This window comes from Oxyura jamaicensis, chromosome 3 (genome assembly GCF_011077185.1).
Source record: "Oxyura jamaicensis isolate SHBP4307 breed ruddy duck chromosome 3, BPBGC_Ojam_1.0, whole genome shotgun sequence".
Classification (NCBI taxonomy): Eukaryota; Metazoa; Chordata; class Aves; order Anseriformes; family Anatidae; genus Oxyura; species Oxyura jamaicensis.
In genome coordinates this window covers 85876915-85898573 of record NC_048895.1, presented here as the reverse complement: position 1 = coordinate 85898573, position 21659 = coordinate 85876915, and the positions used below count along the sequence as shown (strand labels likewise).

Genomic DNA, 21659 nt, shown 5'->3' with positions numbered 1-21659 from the left:
AGGGGGGGAAACATCCCAGAGGCGTCCCTGACACGCCATGCTTTTAGCCGCCATCAGCCAAGACGGCCAGGTCCACACACAGGCAATTGAGGCAGAGAATTTCCTTCAGCCCAGTACAAAAATAGGAGGAAGGGAAAAGCTGAATTACCAGGCACTGGCTTCTGTTTTTCCCAGTTCAAACTCAGTGCGCACACTATGATGGAGGTCCCAGAGGTCACACCAAGTCTTTTCAACACAGGCTGTTCAGCACAGCCTCACATCTTTTTATTTCTCCATGTCAGAGCCTGCTAACAGGACTGCTGTTACAGCAGCCTGAGACGTTCAGCCCACGCAGAGGTTACCTCACACTCGATGCTAATCCACCAGGGTGGCAGAGATGCCACGGCAAGAAGGCAAGACTGGCGCAGTGTGTCTCCCCAGGTCTTCAACCCTCAGCAGGATGCTGCCATGGGCTGACAGGGACCTTAACCTCCAGCAAGACCAGAGGGCCATGAGGAGGAAGAGGAGGAGGAGGAGGAGAAGAAGAAAAAGGCTGCTTTGGGGATGACGGTGCCACACACGTGCCAGAGTCATAGGACCCAGTGGCCACAGCATTGCCTGGCCCAGGCCCGGCCACCCTTTGGCAGACATCTCCCCAGGGACAACCCCCAGACCAGGGCCACCGCAGAGAGCGAAGTGTCCCCAAGGAAGGGTCGGGCCACCCCAAGGGCTCAGCCGGGGGTCGCCCCGCAAAGCAGGGGTGGCCAGGAGGCCAGCGGGGTGGAGGGGAGGAGGCCAGCCTGAACAAAACACACAGGCGCAGAGAGCCAGACTCTGTTGGAGCACTTTATTTCAGAGCTGTGGGTGGTTTTGGGTGGTGGGTATCTCGTTTCCTCTCTCATCGTGACTAACCAAGACTGCACAGCCCAGCAGATCTCCAGCGGGCGCAGGGCAGCTGTGCGGGCCCCGGCGGTGCCCGGGGCTCCTCGGGGTGCTGCTTTCCCCCCGGGGTGGCTGCTGGCCCACAGGGCGGTGTGGACAGCACACCAGAGAGACAGAGAGAGGGAGCTACATTTCGGCTGACCAGCCGGGAGAAACAGAGCACAGAAGGAGCTGGGCAAGGAAGGAGAGGCGTTTCTCTGAAGGAGAGAAAGAGAGAAGGTGAAGGAGTGACACTCAAAAACGGAGAGGGAGAGAGGCGGCAGCTCAGGCCTGGTGGGAGGTTATCTCACTGGGGGGCACCCGCGCGGAGGGGCAGGGGGTTCGGTTACCTTCAGCCTCGATGGAGGAGAGGAGGGCAGCTGCACACAGCACAGCCACCACCGAGCACAGCACTGTCTTCATTTCTGACCTTTCGGCTCACAACAACATGAATGAATCTGCAGCGGTGGGGGAGAAAAAACGGGAAGAAAGAAGGACATCAGTCGCATGGATTAGAGGCTCGTGTGGGTGTATTCATGAAACATAAAAAAGATGAACCATGGATTTCACTTTGTTCCCTTATCCCCAGCCCCCACCCACGGGACCAGGTTAAAACCTCTAGACTTGAAAGTCGTCCAAAACTGTGACAGATCTGCATGACTAACTGGAGAGTCTAGTCTCACAATAATGTGCCTTTTGTTACTGAACGCTTTCTAATCATGGTAAGTGCACTGCTTTGACCCCGTTAGGGTTAATATGATCGGGGAAGCGCGGTGAAGATCCGTGCCTCTGCACGGCAGGAGCCAGAAGGGAGCTCCATGACTTCATCGCCAAGTGTGATGATAGCTAATTCAGAGGTCATTTCTGCCTTGAATCAACCAAATGTCTCTTTCAGCTGGGGATTTCATTCGGCTCCTTTTTCATAACTGCTGAAGCACTTAGCTGTATTTCAGTGGTCTCAAAGCGTCTTGGAAACTGTAATAAAAGTTTTTTTGAGGCGTTCTGCCTACGAATGTGCTAGTCTTCATTTCTCGAAGGTCTGAAACAGATTATACAGAAATGTGTGTAACACAACTGAAACCTGACACGTCTGTCTGTCTAGCCACAATGTTTCAACATCTGATAATTCATTTACACATTCTGAGAGAAAATAAATTTAAAATACACTATAAAGAGTCTCGCAATCACTGCAGGTTGTCTAGCAAAATAGGTGGGATTAAGCCAGTTTAGTGTCTCCTAGTCACAAGCAGCTATATCTTTTTAACTCTCTATGCTCAAAGTCACGTCAAACTGTTCCCAATTACTCCAGCAAAACTTCCAACTGATTTTTCTCCTAAGTAAGGACTAGTATGTGTGGCCCTCATTATGTATGTATATAAGTGTTTCCAAAGTGTGTGTGTTTTTTAGCTCAGGAAGTACGGGGGGTTAATTTGTTTGAATAAAGCCATAAATGCATCACATAACATACATCATAATTAGGCTGGAGGAAAGAGAACCGCACAAGCAATTAGGCAAAAGATTTTATCAGGAAGGTGCCAAGAGGAAAACAAAAGAAAAATACATAAATCATTAGCCTGCAGAAACAGCCGAAGGGGAAAATATTCTGCCATCTAGAGAGCTAACCAGCAAGGCGCATTTAGCGGGTAGCCGCTACCAAGATCCAGGAATGCCTTTGCCGGTTATTGACACCAAGCTTAGTAGGCTTCTGCCAGTTGCCTGCCAGGCAGCTGGGTACACTTGCCTTAGCCAGCTGATTATATTACACATAAAATTACCAAGAGCCCAACTAAAAACTAAGCAATCTAAGCAATTGTTTCAGTCCAGTGATACAGTGGGGGAACCGAAGAGTAAAATTGACCTCAACGAGTTTCTGACACTAACGCAAGGACCAAGGTTAGCATGAGCTTGCCCAGAAAGCTCCAAAATCCCCTCACCACCCTGCATGGGAAAAGGCTGTCCCCAAGCACGGTTTACACATTCTGCAGTGAGTTTAAGGATCACTTAAACTCAACACTTAAAAGGACTTTTGTCCTGGAGATCTTGTGTGGGCTTGGAGTGCCATCTCTTGATCCTCCAGAAGAACAACCAAAATTATTCATCTCACAAAGGCATCTTGGAGTTCACCACTGCTGCAAGCCTACCGTTCCTGATCTACATTTTTCTTTCATGCAGCAAAACTTCTCAGCCAAAGCATTCCCTAGAAACACCTCATTCCCTTCTCTCAGACTGAGACATGTGAAAGAAAGCCTGCAGGTGCTGGAGGAGAGATCCTTGCGCTGGCTCAGCAGGGACAAAAGCAACCGTAGGAGCTTGACTAAAGGCTTCATCTTAAGAGACCACTTTCCAATAAAATAAATAAAAAAACAACACCAGTAGCAGTCCAACCTCACACCAGTTCAGACTGCCAAAGGTAAAGCATTTTACAGACTGTGCAGCGAGCAATATTTACCACTTCCGAGCCGGCAGCAAGACCCTAAATGACACAAACAAGCAAACAGATGGGAAAACCCCACGGGCTACCAAAGCCACCAGTCCTGGGAAGAGGAGCAAGAAGGAGAGGGAGCTGCAGGCACCGGGGCTGAGCACCGGGCTCCAAATAAAGCCAAAGACACCGCCTCCCCCGGCATTTCGGGACGGGGTCGAGGGGACGGGGTCCCCCGCACCCTCCCGTGCTGCCAGCAGCCCCCGGCTCCCGCCGTGCCCCCTTCCAGCCTTCCTCCATCGCCGCCACCTTCAGCCTACGGAGCATCGCCCGCGCGGTGCACATGGAGCGGCGGCGGAGGGGGCGGCCGGGGAAGGGTGGGGGGTCCCCGCTGCCGGGCAGGCACAGACCTTCGGGGCCGGCTGCGGGGTGCCGGGGAGGCTCGTCCGGCGGTGCCCGCAGCCGTCGGAGCCGGAGGAAAGGAGGAGGAGGAAAGGATGAAGCTCCGGGGGCACCTGGTGGAGGGAGCGGCGCGTAGCAGCGGCGGCTCGCTCGGCGTAGCTCCCGGCCGGCGTGCGGGGTCCGTCGGGGAAGACTTGCCTCCTCCAAGTGGGAAGAGCCTCTTCTCAATCTGCTCCTTAATAGAGGGCTGTTCCCAACGCTCAATTTACCCTCGTAAGCGGTTACGAAACTGCAGGGAAGGTGGACTGCTGCCACCGGATGATATATGCGCCGCTCTGCTCCAGCGAGGGAAGGGGATCCGCTGCTGGAAACTGGCGCATACCTCCGCGCATTCCTGCGGCATGAGGCGGCCGGGCGCCGCGGCAGCGCGCCCGGGGGCAGGGGCCCGGCCCGCCGCCCCCTCCCTGCCCCGCTGCGGCCGAGCGGTGGAAAAACTGAGTCCTGGGGGGGGATAGGAACGGGGAGGGGGTCCCACAGAGACCCTCCCGACCTGCTGTGTAACCAGCGACAGACATATGTTAACACCCCCCCTCGCCCCCCCGATGTGTTTCGTCTGGAGGGCGAGCCCGCGCCCCTTGCCCCTAAATGTTGGAAGCCTTGAGCTCAAAGCGCAACCCCCGAAGGCAGGCAGTCCCTCGGGCTCCGTGGGTTGCACCGCGGGTGGGGACACGGGGGAAGGGGGGCACAAGAGAGGGACACACGGGACACGTCGACCCCTGGTGGGAACTCGCTCCCGCACCCCTTGGAGGAAGGAGAACCAATAAAGCACCGGGGGCTCCGCGCCCACCCCTTCGGGAAGAAGGGAAAAGAGGGGGGGCGAGAAAGCGGGCGGGGGGCGCGGGGTGCTGTCCCATACGCCCCCCACCCTATATGCCCCATACGCCCCCCGCCCTATATACGCCCCATACGCCGCGGGGCTGCGCCATTCGCGGTGCGGCGGCGCCCCCTGGCGGCACGGCGCGGGCACGGCGCTGCAGGTGCGGGAGCGGAGCGGCGGGACAATCGGAAATAAAATCAATTAATAGGATAGTAATTATTAGGATTGTAAATAAAATCATTGAATAAAATAATAATTATTATTTTAAATAAAATAAGTTTATATATATATATATATATACAATTCACCTGGAAAACAAAATGATAAAAGTTGCGGAAAGGGGCAGATGAAAGCGGAGGGGGGAAACCTTGCAAAACTGAGGAGCACCAACACCTCTGAGCGGTCTGTTTGGAAGAGGTCTGTAAGATTTCAGCGGCATGTTGGCCCCCTGTCAGCTTTTTGCACCCACGTGAAGCTCTGAGCAGTCAGGATGGAGTCCAGCCAGGGTGGAAGTGCCCGATAGCGGAGACTGATAGCATGCTGGAGGAAGGCTCCCAGGCCCTTTTCCGCAGGACTGGGAGATCAAGGATGTGTCGACGGAAGGACGTGTCCCTCCTGAGCTGAATCCAGCCGTCTTCATCGCTGCAGCAGTCCCGCCATCTGCATGCGGACCCACACGCTGAAAAGCAAGTGATAACCAGAAGATGTGCGCTGACATTTCCAGACACTTTGGAAGTGAGTCAGCTGCTCTTAGGGATATGCCACGGCTTCAGCTGTCTGGTATTGATAAAATGTGCTTCCCAAAAGCAGCATCTCCTCCGCTGATAAACTGTCAGATGCTCTTGACCTATTGACCCTCTTGCCCAGCTGTTGAGTTGGATTTTCTCCTTCAGCATTTTGGCATGAGGAATTTAATTTCTTCCTATCCAGATCTGATATACGGAAAGGCAATATTTCTAAGAAATTCATTTTGAGTTTTTAATTTTAATTTCATTTCCTGAGCAAGCATGCCAAGAACACCAATATAAATGTGGTATGTCACAGGAACAATAGCTTCAGAAGAATGGATGTGGGGGCTTGTGAGGAGATATCCTTCCACAGGAAGTGAATTAATGCAAATGAGGTATTTTTTATCACTTGCGCACCAAGACTGTTGCTTGTAATGTGCTCTGGATTTCTCCTTCATAAGATGACCAAGATTTTGTATTTGTAAATATCAATTAATGCAAACAATGAGAAAGGAAGAAAATATGTGTTATTCCATTTAAAAAACAAGTCACTCGGAACAATTGTTTTAATAGATTTAAATACTTTTCTACTAATGTTACAACTGGATTTACATTAGCGAAGGTGCTGGAATCAGCAGGTCTCATCGAGGGGAAAGGAGCTCACATCCACCGGTGGGATGACGTACAATGACATATGTATGATGTAGGTACAATGAGGGCACTCTCCCCCTTTCCTCACAGCTGAGCTTTGCTTAATTTCCTGGAGGGAAATAAGGCTCAGGATGGCAAGAGCAAATAACTCGTTGACTCCAAGGGCAGCAGGACTTCATTCTTACCTTTAACTAGCCATACTAACCGTGCTCCCACTCATTTACATGCAAAACACACCAACCAACTGCACTGAGAGCTCGTATATCACAGCAATTAAAAGGCAAAACGGGTTGTTTTTAATCAGCTCTGTTGCTATGTACATTCATAGTCTGAGTACATAATATGTGATGCAGAAGGCATTTCTGAAATGCATAAACATTTACTAACACTCTCCTGTCTGCTTGTTTCCTAGACAAGTGTTAAACACATTAAGACCATGCACTCCAGCTCTGCCATTTTCTTTGCTCTTTAAACTGAATAAAATGAGACCTTATGACAAATTTAAAAGTAAAAAAGGTCAAAATGTGAATTTGTATTTATACTTTTTAAAATGTTTCCCATTTCTTGTGTGGGTACATGGTAGTGATTTTGCAGCTATCCAGGGATTCCTTAGAAAATTTGGACTGGTTTTGAGTAAATTAGGCTACTTTGTGCTTCTGGCATTTTTCCTTGTTTCCTTGGGCTCTATTGCCAGGGCAGAATAAAACAGGACGTTCTGCATTTCAGCACTGTAAACCTTGAATATCATTTTCCACATGGATATCACACTAGATTTTGCTTCTGTGGCTTCTCAACAGCCAGTTGCAGCTGCTTTTATGTACAAACGTGATAAATGCCTTTACTCATATGTACGCCAACATGTGTATAAGCTTTACACGGCAGAAGAATCCAAAAAGGTGTCAGCTCTTTGAACATTAAACACTGAAAGGATGCAGCATTAAATGGGCAACACTGTGCTGCTACCAGTGCCCTCTGTGCACCTACCCCAGAGGTACTTTGCTGGTCTGTCACCACCTCTGTCACCACATTGTATGGGAATTAGGCATTGCCTTAATGCCGTCATTTAGGAGGCCCATTCTTCCCTTACAACACAAAGGCTGACCTTTTCAGCGTGTTGTTTATTCCTTTCTAAATCAGTCATATACCTAGTATTGCACAGTATTATATCTGCATCCATCAAATGCAGAAGGAAAAAATACATCAAACCGCTTCCTGCAGGCCCTGCCTTCTCTGAGAGATTTCCAGTCAATGGCATGACAGGAACTCAGTCTGGTGTTTATTTATTTGGATAATTTCACTTCAGAGCTGGATTTCAGAGTACTGGTCTGACCTCTCGTAATGAGGAATGGCTTCTTGTACTAACTGCGTTCACAGAGGACTGGTTCTGTCTGAAATCTGCTCATTTACCGAAGCAGTGCCCCCGGAGAGTGTTACAGCTATGAAATAATTATCTACCTCACCAGGTGCATTTTCCTTAGCAACTGTTTATTCCTTTAATTTCTGTAACCGACTTTTCCCATCATGTAATACTCTGAAAGTAAGGAATGATCGTGGCACCAAGCAAGCAGATCTGGGAAAGTAAATAAATCATTCAAATGCAGAGGTATAAATAGAAGAGAACTGGACTTCTGATGCAATTTGGGAGTCTTATAAAAGCCCATTAATTTGTAGGCAGTCATTTTTTAACATACCAAACCCTGGTCTCTAAAATAAATAAATAAATAAATAAATAGATTAATTAGCTTCAATATGGTCCCTTCCATATATACAGAAATGCATTATATATATAAAAGCCTCTAAATTAAGTTGCCTTGTTTCAAAGAAATTCTTTCATCACTTCACAGCTGGATCCTGATCTTTCTTTTTAGGAAGCACTCCCCGTTGAAGCCAGTACAAAATTTCATTGATTAAAGAGGTAAAGAAAATGAATAAACTGAGGACAGTGACCCTATATGTTTGCCAGGTATCATACTACACCCAATATGAAGGGTTCCCCACTAAAGGAATGATGATACACAGGAGAAACCAATCATTAGAAAAATCGGGAAAAAAAATAAAGAAAACATTTAAAAATCACCAACCACTGGCTGCTACTTGCAGAACAACACAGAAGTCTCTGGGTGTGATTCAAGTTACGATTAAATTTTAATAGCCATGAGTTCCCTTACAGTTGGTAACCCTTCAACTCCTCCAGTGCAGTCAACCCATACAAAGAAGCAGATGGTATTAATCCACAGCAAGGTGTGAAATGGTGCAGTGCCAGGCTCTGAAGCTGATCATTTCACTAGTTCTTCTCAGTACATCTATATCAATAAAATATAATTATATACTGTGACAGCAGGGTCCATGTAGGAGGTATGTAGGTTTATGGAAAAGAAAAGCTTGTACCTGCACAGACAAGACATTCAAAGTTCAAGCTGCATAACCTAATGAGTGACCTGATTACATTGTTGCAGACAAGAGAATAATTAATGATATTGGAGGAATTTTAAGGCTGAATGCCTTGTCATGAGGCCGGCCACTGATGCTGTCCTTCTCTCCCCAGGAGGCACAAAAGGCTTTGAGTGGGAAGGGATGTGGTGATTCCCCTAGCTGAGGAGCAGGTCGGAGCTGCCAATGCCCAGTTTGTGCTGCCCTCTCTTCCTGATATGCATCTTTCCAAGAAGGTTTAGAGGATTTAAATGTCAGCCCCAAATTTCCTGCAAGTTCAGCAGGACAAACAGTCAAAGGCTTGAACACTCTTACCAGTGAATCTGATATGAATGCTTGGGACCATAAGAAATGAGGCTGGAAATGATACTGAAAGGCCATTTAGCTCATCCCCCATTATTTAAAGTACCCTAAGGCTGTAAAGAGAAATCCTCCACACTACTACACTTTGGGAAGTCATTTCTTAATGGCTGGCAATAGCTAATAACTTGTTTGGTCACCTATCACAGGAAACTCTTGTTGATGAGTATGGAAATTTTAACCTTTTGTGGGAAAAAAGTCCAGCAAGCAAATCAAAAGTCAAGCACAAGTATTAAAGGAGTCTGCCTAGGAATCACCTGTCTGGACATTTATGATCTCCATATAAGCTAACTTTAAAAAAGAAACTTGTTTCTCCTACACAGCTCATAATTGTCTAGAAAATAAGGGGGGAAATACAAGGAGCAAAACAATGCAGATTTAAACTGCTACTTTTTAATGCAGCCTTGTGGCTGCTGCTTCCCAATATGTTGAATGCTGACAGTTCCAAATACCAGAACATAAGATTTATTTGGATTATAAATAGATGTTGCCCTGTGCTTCAGTATCAGAAGCACTCTGTTGTGTAAACAGAAAACAATTGGGTTTTGTTTCTGCTATTAAAGGTTACTTAAAAGCTCCTACCCACCCTGTGCTGGCAGCCTTTTTCACCTGTGTCTCTCTCATGCATCAACACCTCCAGAGTTTGCAGAGAGCCTTCGCAGGACACTGTTAAAATGCCTCCTCTTGTGTGCCCTTTCCTCCACTCTCTTGGATGCTTTCCCTCTGGCCTCACTACTGTGTCAGTTTTTAGTCACTCCAGTTTATTGAACATGTCTCGTTTCTGGCGTTGTCCTGATTTCTGTTGTGATGTATTCTTGGTCTGCAGAAATGGGCTTGCTGCTAGCTCTTTTTTCTCGGTTTTATCCAAAAAAAAAAAAAAAATCTGCAATCTGTATAGCATTATTAAACAAATAGCTTTTCATGTACAAGTTACACAGCTACACTCTGAAACACCACTCAGCTTTACTCCGTCATGATCCTCTTCTTCAGTTAAGAACAGTAGCAGTTACGGGATGAAGTACCTTCTGTTATGTTTCAAGTAGCTGATGGGACCTTATTTTCTAATAAAAACTGCAGAATCCCTTTCTCTAACCTCTGGAAAAGCTGCGAGGGCAGAGGGTGTTGTGCCCCCTGACACATGCCTCGCCATGGCAGCTTTGCTGCTCAAGGACATTGACTGCACCCACTGCTCCGTCCTGCACCATCACCTCAGGTAACATTCAGCTCTGGGTTAAGACACTCACATTTAGGTTCCCGCATGTGAACCCAGCACCTAAACTCCCACCGTGGCTGATGAAGACCCAGTTAACAAAACCAGCCGTGCCCGAGCAGTCTGGCCACCCACCGTTCACAGGGCCTGGCTCAGTGGCTGATGCCCAGGATGCCCAAGTTTAGGCAACTGGATTGAGCACTTTTACTTTCTATCCCTGGTATTTTTGTTGGCCAAGTCCTTTGTTAGTGCCATGCTTTGCATGCAGTCTGCTCATCTACATTCCTACTCACTGGGAACCTGAATGAGACCAGCAAATGGGCCTGATGTCGATCAGAAGTTTGTTGGATGGTAGTAGTGATTTGCAGTCCCTACCCATCTGCTTTTGGCTCTAGACCCAAACAGAGAAGCAAGGATTGTGACAGAGGTTGTGACAGCCTCTGTGAAACACATCAAATGCAACTTCCACTGCCTAGTCACACAGATGTTGTGTCTCCTGCTCCATTCCCCAGTATTGTGACTTCCTTTCAGAAAATGCATTTACACCCCTCAATTAATTAAGCTGAGGTAACCAAAAGTTGCCGTTCCCCTCTTCTTTTCCCAGAAATCCAGACATATGTTTGAGCATTAGTTCCAGAAATAATAAAATCCTTCAGAGTTGTTGCTGTAAGATTGTTTCTATTATTTATATGGCTTTAATAGAAGAGAATTTCTTGGTATTGCTCTTCTAAAAAATCAGGCTATTTATGTAAATGCCTGAATACGAACTTAGGAGGCTAACTTTAGGCACTCAGTTCAGAAAATCACCACCAAAGGGAGAAGGTGCACCAGCCTCTCCGCGCTGTGACACGGTGGCCCCAGGGCCACGCTCCCCACACAGCACGTCTTAGCACACCCCACTATATTTAGCAAAATGTGCCCGGCTGCTCCTAAGAGGTCACTGAATAAACCTTGATAACAAAGTTGGCCTGGCTCCTTCGGGGCTTGTAGCTTCCCACTGGGCAATAGAGATCGTTAAGATGTTTTAATTATATAATTCCCTTTTGCATAGTGTTGTGGTAGATAAGATTGCAAGCGTGTGTCAGCCTTTCCATTATAAATTTCAGGTCCCAAGGCATTAGTCATCCAGAGTAAGTGCTCATGTGGAGATGAAACAACGTGGAATCATTTTGATACTAAACAAACAGAGATAACTCAACTAATTAAAGAGCACATTTGTAGCTTAAAGGTCTTGCAGAAATCACAACCTCCTCCTCGCACTCCTGCAGGAACAGGAGCTGCTCAGGGGGATTGGGAGCCACCTATTTCAGCAGGTGAGGCAAGCTCCAGCAACGCTGCATCTCCCTTCCTCTCTTTTTCCAGAAAGCATCCCTGAATATCTATGCATAACATTACTGTCACGTTGATGAGAACGAAATCAGGAGATTTGCATAAACGTGCTTAGAGGGATCTTCCTTTGGTAGTACAAACATCAAGGGCAGATCGCATACTTCAGTTCCTGCACAACCCAGTTTTCTTAGTAAAAATGGAAAATTTCTGTGGAAAAAGAAAGACAGCCATCTACAAGTATTTAATTTTTTGCTGCTGTTTCAGATTTTGTTAAAACCGGACAACAAACCACATGTCTTTTTCAACCCTGAGAAAGTCCTCTACCAAATGTTTAATACAAATAAATTAAAAGACAGCTCAAGCTGTTTCTGGATCTTTGTGGCAGCTGACGCACTTTTGGATAAGCACATATAAAGAATCTCTGCTAAGTACCTTACTGTTCTTTGCAAGGAAAACTTTCCTCTGCTGTTGCTGGTGCACAGGGAGCTGCATCTGCAGGTGAACAGGCAGCCTTGAGAAGAGGCTATTTCTTACTACAGCTCTAATGATAAAGAAACTTTTTTGTTAGACTGGTATATCACAAGACACACTACTTGTCTCTATTTTACATCTCTGATAGCAATCAAACAAGTTGCAGAGAAAAAATTGCAGAGAAAATTGATTGCAGAGAAAAAAGAGCACCTATTCTGCAATATGCTTATGAAGCAATACTGTAAATTTGATCATCTCATTTGGAGTTTGTAACAATTATATTTAGGAAGTCTTAAATCAGGTATCTCTAAACCTCCAACCCTCCTGTTGTGTTTTCTGCTGTAGCTTCTTCCAAATCCTACTATATGTAAAGCATATAAATCATTTGATCTTACTTGATCATTCCTTTCCTGTTTATTTCCATGACCACCAGACATCATCTTGTCTTTTCTACAACCAGCAAAGATTTGACAAGACAGGGTACAGACAGTTTCTCCAGAAAAAAATACCAAATTTGGTTGTAACAGTAAAATATTGGGGCGGAAGAGATGAGATAATTATAAGCAGGAGAGGAAAGATCCTTACCTTTCTGAAAGTTCAGATGGGCTGGAAATTCATAGACAGAAGCACATTAGGAAAGGACGGGCTCATCCATCTTCAGCAGTTTTCTCTAGGACTCCGCAGGCTACCTGCAATGGGAGAGAATATTTTGGTCACAGGCAGTGGCACTCCCAATGGAGCTGAGACCAGGACTGTCGGACTGGGGAGTGTGCATGAGACAGACTTCTCTCAAGACCCTCACAAGCCCTACAAGTGAATTGAGCTTGCCACAACCCGGGTTTCCTGGCCACGTAGGTTTTGCAGGGAGGAACGCACCTTATTGAGAAAACAGAGAAAAAGCCTGTGATCAGTTTGCCTAATAGAAAACCTGTGACCAGTAGGAATAAATGTTGAGAAATACTGAGACAAGACCAAAATGTATTTGACAGCTTGTCAGCACTGCCCACTGAGCTTGAAGTCCTGATACTCACATTGAGAAAACCAGCACAGCACAGCCAAGGGATCCTTCTCAGGCTGTGTTTCTGGACTAGCCATTATTTTTACAGCAGATCTGACTGAGTACTGTAAAAAATAAGTGAAAGGGCTCAGGCAAGTTAGATTAACAAGGCGTTATTATTAAAAGGAACTTAAAAAAAAATCACAAGTATGCACATGAAAGATATGTTGGTTCTGACTTACTCATCACCTACACATCTCACTTAGGGTCAAGTCAGGTTGATCGGACTGATTTCACGTGTCTTTGATTCATGCTGGCAACTGTGAAGCTCAACCTCCAGCTCTTTCATTTGTAACAAAATTGGGAAAGAATGAGAGAATAAGGAAGTATAGCTTAACGTGAAAGATGCCAAAATAAATTCAGCATGCCTGCTTCTTGTTCAGAGCAGCAATACCCAACGTAAGCAACATCTGAAGAGTGATATTTTTACTCTAGGATTTAGGAAAAAAAAAAAAAAAAGAAAAAGAAAAAAAGAAGGAAAAAAAGCACAGATAAGATCATACACTTAGAGATCTCTGGTGTTTTCCTCTGAGTTTGTGAACATTTTTTTCATGCTGTCTTTTAGGAAGCTGGTGCTGTGATATTGTGTATTATTAGTCATCAGACTTCAACTGGGGAAATGTTTGTGTGTGCCAGGCCTCTTGGGTTTATACATACCTTCAGCAGCCAAGAAAATACAGCCTGGGGCACAGTTCTAGGAGTAGATAGTCCTGAGCCACCTTCCCAGTGGAGAAAGTAAAACACGGTCTGTACATCTGGAGTCCCAGAAAGGGATGTTTAAACTAGAAAAACAATTCTTTGGATTTAATTTTCATGTTTCATCTGTCTGATTACAATTCAAATATCCACTTCTCTTACAGTAGCATGAACTTTTTTTTTCTCCATTCTGCGAAAGCTGGCATGCCAGTAAGCTTTCTTTGTTAACCTTAAAACTATGCAAACTTAACAAGTTAAACGATGAAAAATAGGGTGGCAGAGATGGCGTACTCATCGCCTATCCAGCAGAAAGCATTCTCTGTATTTTGGGGGTGACATTTGGAATAATCCAGCTCAGTGGAGGCCAGGACAGTGTTCTGTGTCCTCAGCTCCAAGAGGCTTTCCCATCTTCTCAAGTGTAACATGGCCAAAATCATAGCTACCATTCCCAATGGCAGGAAAAATGGAAAACAATGTTTACACAAACCCGCGGTTCCCATTTTGGGAAACAGAAAATACCCCGCACACAAATCAAAACCAGGGCTGCAGTACGGTAGTGATACTGTACTTCAGGGTAATGCCTAGCTCCAGAAAATACTGATGGAAAGGCAGTAATCACAGGCTGAGCAGAGGACAGGCATTTCCCTCCGATCGGTGGCCCGGTGGCCCCATGGGCTGCTCCCACCACTGTGGCGCTCCTTGGGGGCACCAGGACCACGATCCCCTCCGGTACAAGAGTGGCCAAGCTGGCCCTTCATTCTTTAAACAGGTTCCCTCGCCCTCGTTGTTGGCCTTCAGTGCTAAACATTTCCCTCGTGCCTGGCTTTGCTTTGACTTCCGAAACAGCCTTTTGTCAGCAGGCGGCTTCTGGCTCAGTTGCAGTAACACCAGCAGGCTGTCTATAAATCCAGGTGACATTACTGCACAAAGACCTGTCTGCTGGCTTGCTTTGTGCCAATCCCCAGCAAAGCTGCTGCAACAGCACCGCTCACAGCTGCTGAGCTGCAAGAGCAAGGATGGCTGCATGCTCTGCTAGGTCATGCACAGAAATGCACGTTTCGCTGCTTACCTTATCACAGGATCCTTGCAATTTTTGCTATTTTAAAACAAATCCCCACACCCCAAACCCTGTGTAGAGACTACCATTGAGGGGTATTCCTTTACACACCTTTTATTTAAGATTTTTAATTCTGCTTGAGTTCTGAGCATACTGCCTCTTCCCTTCCCAGTTGCCTCGAGTTTAGAAGCATATTCGGGTTCTCCAGGAGAGCAATGAAAAGTTTTCAAACAATTTAATCCAGAAGAGGCTTAAAATAGAACTGGAATAGGAAGCTAAATTTTTGTGCTCATTGTCACATTTTGGAAGACCCACTGTTTCTTGGAGACAATGATTTATTTTTTTAGAAGCTTTATTTGTTGCACAGTCGACATCAGACTACCAAGGATGTAGAGGGGAGACAGGATTGCTTGTTATTGTAGATGGCAGCAACAGTGGGAGACACTGACTGCAATTCTGAGATTCCACCCTTGACATGTGCCTCTCACCTCCCTGGACTATTATAGAAGTTCCACACATGGAATCGCACAGTGATCTCAGAGAACAATCCAATATATGCTGTGAGAATGGCATTTCCAAAATATACTCTTCTGGGATATAGCCCAACATTTCATTTCCACCTCAGAGTGTGGGATTAGCCGAAAACACTTTTGAACACTGCCCCTGCCAATTATCTGGATTCTTTTCCTTCAGACAATCAAGACAAGTTTAAGCACACATAATGAAACACAGGTAGGTAGCAACTTGCAGCACGACTACAAAGGTACATTGTGTTCAGGAACATAAAACCTAGCTGGGATGCACAGCTGACACTGGTTCTCAGAAATGCTCTTCCTCAGTAACTGCAGCAAGAGGCATGAGCTTAAGTGATTCTCATGTCACCCACCAACTTAAAGATGCTTCCTAGAAGCAGCTTTTTTTACACCAGACATTCTCCCTAACAGCATTAGCTACTTCAGATATAATAGTTGTTCCTAAATACTTGATAGCAGCTAATAGCTACTACTGGTTATCCCTGGGAAATCTCCCAGCAGCTGGAGTTGTTAGCAAAGATGCGGAATAATTATCAAATCTTCAACATTAACTTCCACGTAGATTTAGTCTAATTCTAATAATTTATTTCCAGATTAATTTGCTCCACTAAAGCAAGAAGATAAAACTCCTGTAATAAGGACAAGGTATCACTTTCTCATGAGGATTCAGGGCATTTAACTCACCTTCAAAGCACTAACATAAATATACAACAAAAAGATGCTCACGCAATTCAGAGATCTGCATACTGATCAACTCAACCTACATTTCCTGGAAGTAAAATCACTCTAACAGAGAATACATGGTACAGACCACACCACCTCAAAGCAACATAAGAACTGCTTTATTGATTGCAGTTAACATGTTACAATTAAATTATGATTTCAAGCATTAAGCCAGATGCTTATAGTAAGTATAAGCTGCCATCACAGTCACATGGAATTGGACGAAGAGATGCTAGTCACTGGGACATCTTGAACTGGAGTCATTTCTGTTTCTTGGGCATTGAAGCTACCATCAGCTCATAGAGAACATACCCTGTTCCTGAAGAAAGAAACAAAAAAAAAAGATCTTCAAAATACTAAACAGAATTTCTTTCAAGTCAGCTTTCCTTTCCCAGTTTGTTCCGATATAAATAATTTCAATGAGCAATTTGTGTTTCAGTAAAAAAAATATCTCTCCTCAGACCTTATAAAAAAACAAAGGCATAGAAATAAAGAAAAAAGTAGGGAGAGGGATGTTTGCAGAACCTACATAGATGGTAAGTAATAAAGTAATGGTTACTCGTTCTTAAGGTAAATGAACAGAAAATCCTTTGGATATCAGTATAGTTGATTACAGGCTATTACAAAACCATGTAGCAAACAACAAAGAAGTTGCTTGTTACATATAAATATAGGCAGTACCATGAAGTTTGGATGTATTCTGCTAGTTTTCACAGCATGTGAAACCTCAGCAACTCAAGTATCACCTAGCACTAAAAAGAGTCTAACTAGTGAGAAAAAAGGTATATATATGTCCTATAACTACATTTTACTCCTTTTCAGAGTAAGTTTTCTTAGTTATTCGTGCTTTGTCTAACATTTTTACATGAAATCTGAAGGAATACTCAGCACATGGTACTATTAGTCAGGGTGGAGGGGAAGGTTTCAGAGGAGAAGCCAGATTTGAGAAAACAAATACATAGTAGATCCAAAGTTGTTTTTTTTTTCTCTACGTATGTTTTGCAAATTCTAAAGAACAAACTTAAGGAGACAAATAACTAAGTTACAGAGGAAGTGTTTGCCATGTTGGAGATAATACCAAAAAAGTATTTTAGTGTTAGCAGGTTGGAAATTGTACTAAAGTGTAAATGTTTTAGCATTAGCCTTACCAAAAACTGTGAGACCCATGGTGACTCTATACAGCAGCCCATCCATTGCACCACCTTTAAGATACACTGGGAGGCCATTATCCTCCTAATGGAAACAAGGGAGGAAATGAAACCATTTAAATACAGTTCTTGCAATATTGCTTTAACGTAACTAGAATTACCTGGAACAAGGATTATTTCCCAAAATTATCTTCACTACCCACAAAAGACTCTGAAAATCTTAAAAACCTCATTTAGATTCATCCTTGTCTTTCAGGTTTTCGCTCTGGTATCAGGTGAGCACTCGCTACGCAGGTGTAGTAATGGTGTGCACATTCATTTCTAAAACAATGACCAGCATATGCTTGAACACTTGAGACACCAGTTGCCAGCCCCTTCAGGCCCACAGATTACAATTTCCACCCCTAGAAACTTCCCATCTGTCTCCAGAACAGTCAGGCCTCGCTATAAGGAATAGGAGAGGCAAGGGGAGGAGCCTCTCTCTACTGTTCCTGCTATCATACAGGAAACTGTTTTGATCAACCTGAAGTGAAACTCCCTGGACACCGGATCCACGTGATCTCAACCCTTGCTGGCACGTTTATGCTGTTCTGGAATTCCAACCTGCCCCTGCTGCTGGTGATACACAGCTCTGTCTAGCTGAACTTGCTGCTGCACAAGAAAAGAACTGGAGAAAGTTCCTTGGCCAGACAGGTGACAGATGTAATGTGTAGAAATCACCTGCTAGCAGAAACAGAATCTCTGACCTTCCCCATCATCGATATCCTGCTTCCCCCTAGCTGCCAGTGAACGCTGCGCTCCTTAGGTAGCATGCCATAGAGACTGGCCTTCTCTTTCAGGGGAAAAGAAAACAACATGACACAAAAACTATTAAAATGTTAAACTATTAACCCCTTTCACACTGCTGAAGTTCAGTCTCATCTACCCTTAGTATGAAACTACATCTCCAGGTTAAGGCACGCAGTTGTGAGCATGCTCTTAAGTATCCACTGCTATGGGATTTGCAGAACCACTAGCTTGCACTAGGTGGCCTACCAATCAGGAAGAAATGCATTCAGAAATGATGTTTTTAAAGACCCAGTATTTTTCTAGGAGGAAATCCAGTTCCCTAAGACTTTCTGTGCTTTCATAACTGGAAAATATAATAATGTCACACCCTCATTATGGGTCTCAAAGACAATGTATTTGCAAGATTAACAGTTTGATTTTTCAGTACAGTTCTGTCCTCTCACTGTTGATCTTTATTTGCTCTTAGTACCTAATCCTCCTGCTCATTTCAGAGTACTCTGTCCTATCTTTGTACAGTACCAACTATACATAAGAAACTTTATTCTTTATAAGCAATATATATGCAATCACAATCTACCAAAACTTTGTTGTTTTACAAGGTGATACAGTGTTCACTCAATACCTGGAAAAGCTTCTGCTTCTCAGGAACTCTGTTTTCAAGCTGCCTGCGTGAAGCAGTGCTTATGGTCCTCTGGGAAATTTGGCGAAGGCTCTAAAATAAAAGATAAACAGTGCTTTAGAAACAGTGAAATTTTCCAGCTATAACCACAATGGGATGGAAGTGGGCAGCTTCAGAATAAAGAAAAAAAAAAAAAAAGAAAAAAAAAAGCTTCACCAAAAAACACCGATTTGAAATTCAGTAAATCCTCCAAGAGATTACTTAATAGATGGATTGACAGGCTACCTAAAATGGAACAACTCAAAACAACTACTTTCAAGTAAGAAACAACAGATTTACAGGTCTGCACCATACGGGCCTGCAGGTCTTCTATGTTAGCACCTTTTGGGGGCAAAAATCTCAGCCCCAGCCCCTCAGACCTCAGTCTTAGGCACAGTTTGCTGTGCCAGTCCCCCGACTCTAGCACTGGGGGCTGGGAATGATAAATATTTAAGACAGGTGTGTTGGTGCAGACAAGCATCTTCTCTCACAGCTGCAGCTCAGCAGCCAGCACAAGAGCTGACCATCCAAGGGCTGCAGAAGGCAGTGTTACCTGCACAGCTCGCAGACACTCAGCCAGGATGTGTTCCTGCTGTGGAATTGCAGAGGTGCTCAGGACAGGCCACCAAAATGAAATTCTTCTGGTGGCTCAAGGTCTGCCTGCCTTAACGTGCCACGTCTCAAAATTAAGACTCAGCCGAATCTTTCCATAATCCCTATGCTTTCAGCAGTGTCCCCCAGAAGGAGGAGGATCTCCCTCTTCCCCCACGAAGTAACACCACCACCCCTACAATGACCGCGGCTGCCAGGGGGCAGGCACATGGATGATGCCGGTTCCAAGGACAGGCCCTCCCCTCGCCTCCCACCCCAAACAAACACACACTAAAAGCTCTCCCTTTTTAAAACAGGCAGGTTACGGCGGCGGCCTAGACCCAGCGATGAAGCCGCGGTCCCTCCAAGCGCTCGGGGCCGGTCACTAGGTGGGGCGAGCGGGACGGGACCCGAAACGACACCGGGACCTCCGCCAGCAGCTCGCCCCCAGCGCCCAGGGGAGCCCCCTGCCCCTTCCCCCGCGCCGTGCCGGGCCCCTCACCAGCAGGCTCCGCCACATCGCGGCTGTTGGTCCCGTCACCTCCCGGCGGCAGCGGCAAGGGCAGCGGAAGGGGAGGCGGCCCCGGCGGGAAGCGGCCGGGCTCACGGCGCCGCCCCGCAGCGCACAAAATGGCGGCCGCGGCGGCTCGGGGGTGGGAGCGGGGCGGAGAGACCTCGGGCTCCCCCCAGGCCCCTCTAGGTCCAAGCTGGCCCTCGGTGAAATTATCGCTGCAGGCCGGCAGCGAGGAAGTTTTTGTTAAAAAACTCGGGACCTGCCGGAAGGGTATCCTGGGAGAGTACCACCGCGTGTTTTCTGTTCATACAGACACCCTAAGCATCTTCGAGGATGCCCCATCCCCGGAGGTGTTCAAGGCCATGTTGGATGGGGCTTTGAGCAATCTGGTGAGGTGGGAGGTGTCCCTGCCTATGGCCAGGGGGTAGAATTAAATCATCTTTAAGGTCCCTTCCAACCCAAGCCCTTCCATGAGTCTATGATTCAATGGGCCTGCTGGGGGCAGGGTGCTGAGCTAGCTGCAGCCGTGTTCAGACCCAGTCAAGTGGCTCGTAGGCTCCTTGGGATAGATGCAACATCCCTCACGGAGCTGCAACACGTAGGAAGAACAGAACTAAAACACACACTGCCCACTTCCTCAAACTTTATTCGTAGCTGAGATACTGAGTATTCTACACGCAAATAAAAAAAAAAGCCAAGTTCAGTTCCATGATTTACAATATATAATCACAGACAGTGAGGTAAAGCTAGCTTTGTATGAAATGCAAGCCTATTCGAACCTAAAGGAAGCAGCTGTTTGCCCTTTAAGCCCTCTGATAAGCCTGTTTTCTGCATTGCAGATCCATCCCTGTAACTTCATCTTCTCACACTTCCACTTGACCCTGAAATACAGTGCTGTCAGCAACACTACTTGGTGGTTTTGCTGCAGTTGCAGTGCACTCCACTTTTGGCATTACACTGCTTTTTGCACTGGTGCCAAACCTCATGATGAATAATGTGTGTCAAAGACAGCAAATCAGTGTTCAACCTAGTATAGAAATCATATCTCAAAGCACAGCACTTCTCCGTCCGATGAGATGCCCCAGAAAGAAACTATTTAAAAATGCAGAAATGGAGGGGTATTTATAGATACAGCCTTAGCTGAATACAATATTAAAAACACCATTTAGATAGCATAGTCAGAGAAAAATGATGTGTTGTAAAAAATAATTTGGATGCATTATTTAACAGTTTCCAAACACTCAAGCGGTTTATTAAAGAATAACAAAGTACATTACTACTACTGTAAGATAGATTTCCATTCATTACTCTTGAAATCTTTCATGAGTGCATAATTCATATTCTGATTATTATATACTTGGTTTTATTTAAATACTAGTTAAATGATCATAATCAGCAGAGCAATTATTATTGCTTAATTTCTGCTGCGTGGACTATTTCCTGATACGTTTGAATATGAGCTTTAGTGCTATTGCCTAGCAAAATGCACGTTACAACAGAAAGGCCACACTTAAACTTGGTATGTGGGTTACGTACCAATCAAAGATACATGAGTGTTGCTTAGAGCAAGAACTATTGCTCTACCTATTGTCTTCTGTATTTGCTGTTCTATGAGAAAAGGCACCTGAGTGAAAGGAAGAGAAATGGCAACCTGCAACCCGAGGGTAGGGATATTTCACTAAAAGATCAAACTGCTTTTCCTTAACAGGCTAGAGTAACCTTTGCATATATGTTATTGAAGAACAATGAATTATTAATCATCACTTATTGTTAAAAGTTCTATTTAGGTTTGAAGGAGCATGGCCATTAATCTATTTGATTAGTAGTTACTAGCATAAAATAATTTTATCTCTAAACTAGTAATGGAAGGTATATTAAAAAAAAACAAAAAACAATCAAGTTAGCATTAAATCTGCCTCTAGAAGCAGAAACTCCTCATAGAATGAGATAGGTGAACATGACAATTTATATATATATATATATATATATAAACACATACTTCTGGAATCTTGCCTGCCCACTGGTTCAACTTTTTTCTTGCAAATAATTGATTAGCCCAGTCAAAATCTATGTTGCATATGAGAGAAAACACAATTTTATAAATTATATTTAG

General features: G+C 45.1%; 2 protein-coding genes across 8 annotated transcripts in view; both read right to left on the bottom strand.

Annotated features, from left to right (window-relative positions):
* The window catches only part of COL12A1 (collagen type XII alpha 1 chain), a 97728-nt gene extending 93597 nt beyond the window's left edge, over positions 1-4131 (bottom strand). For 3 of the 7 annotated variants that reach the window (XM_035320996.1, XM_035320999.1, XM_035321000.1), the window contains exons 1-2: positions 3838-4131; positions 1251-1358 (exon numbers count right to left, since the gene is read on the bottom strand). In XM_035320996.1, coding sequence (XP_035176887.1) covers positions 1251-1323 — 73 coding nt within the window. In that variant the 5' untranslated portion in view covers positions 1324-1358; positions 3838-4131. Of the gene's footprint in view, positions 1-1250; positions 1359-3732 lie in introns of all 7 variants that reach the window. The other 4 variants (XM_035320997.1, XM_035320998.1, XM_035321002.1 and 1 more) reach the window with 4 other exon arrangements.
* Positions 4132-15943: 11812 nt separating this feature from the next.
* Positions 15944-19688, bottom strand: LOC118164842 (cytochrome c oxidase subunit 7A2, mitochondrial). Its single transcript, XM_035322600.1, has 4 exons — positions 19535-19688; positions 18406-18495; positions 16995-17079; positions 15944-16165 (listed from the first exon to the last, which is right to left on the bottom strand). The coding sequence occupies exons 1-4, from the start codon at positions 19550-19552 to the stop codon at positions 16107-16109; spliced, it is 252 nt and encodes an 83-aa protein (XP_035178491.1). The 5' UTR covers positions 19553-19688; the 3' UTR covers positions 15944-16106.
* Positions 19689-21659: the final 1971 nt, after the last annotated feature.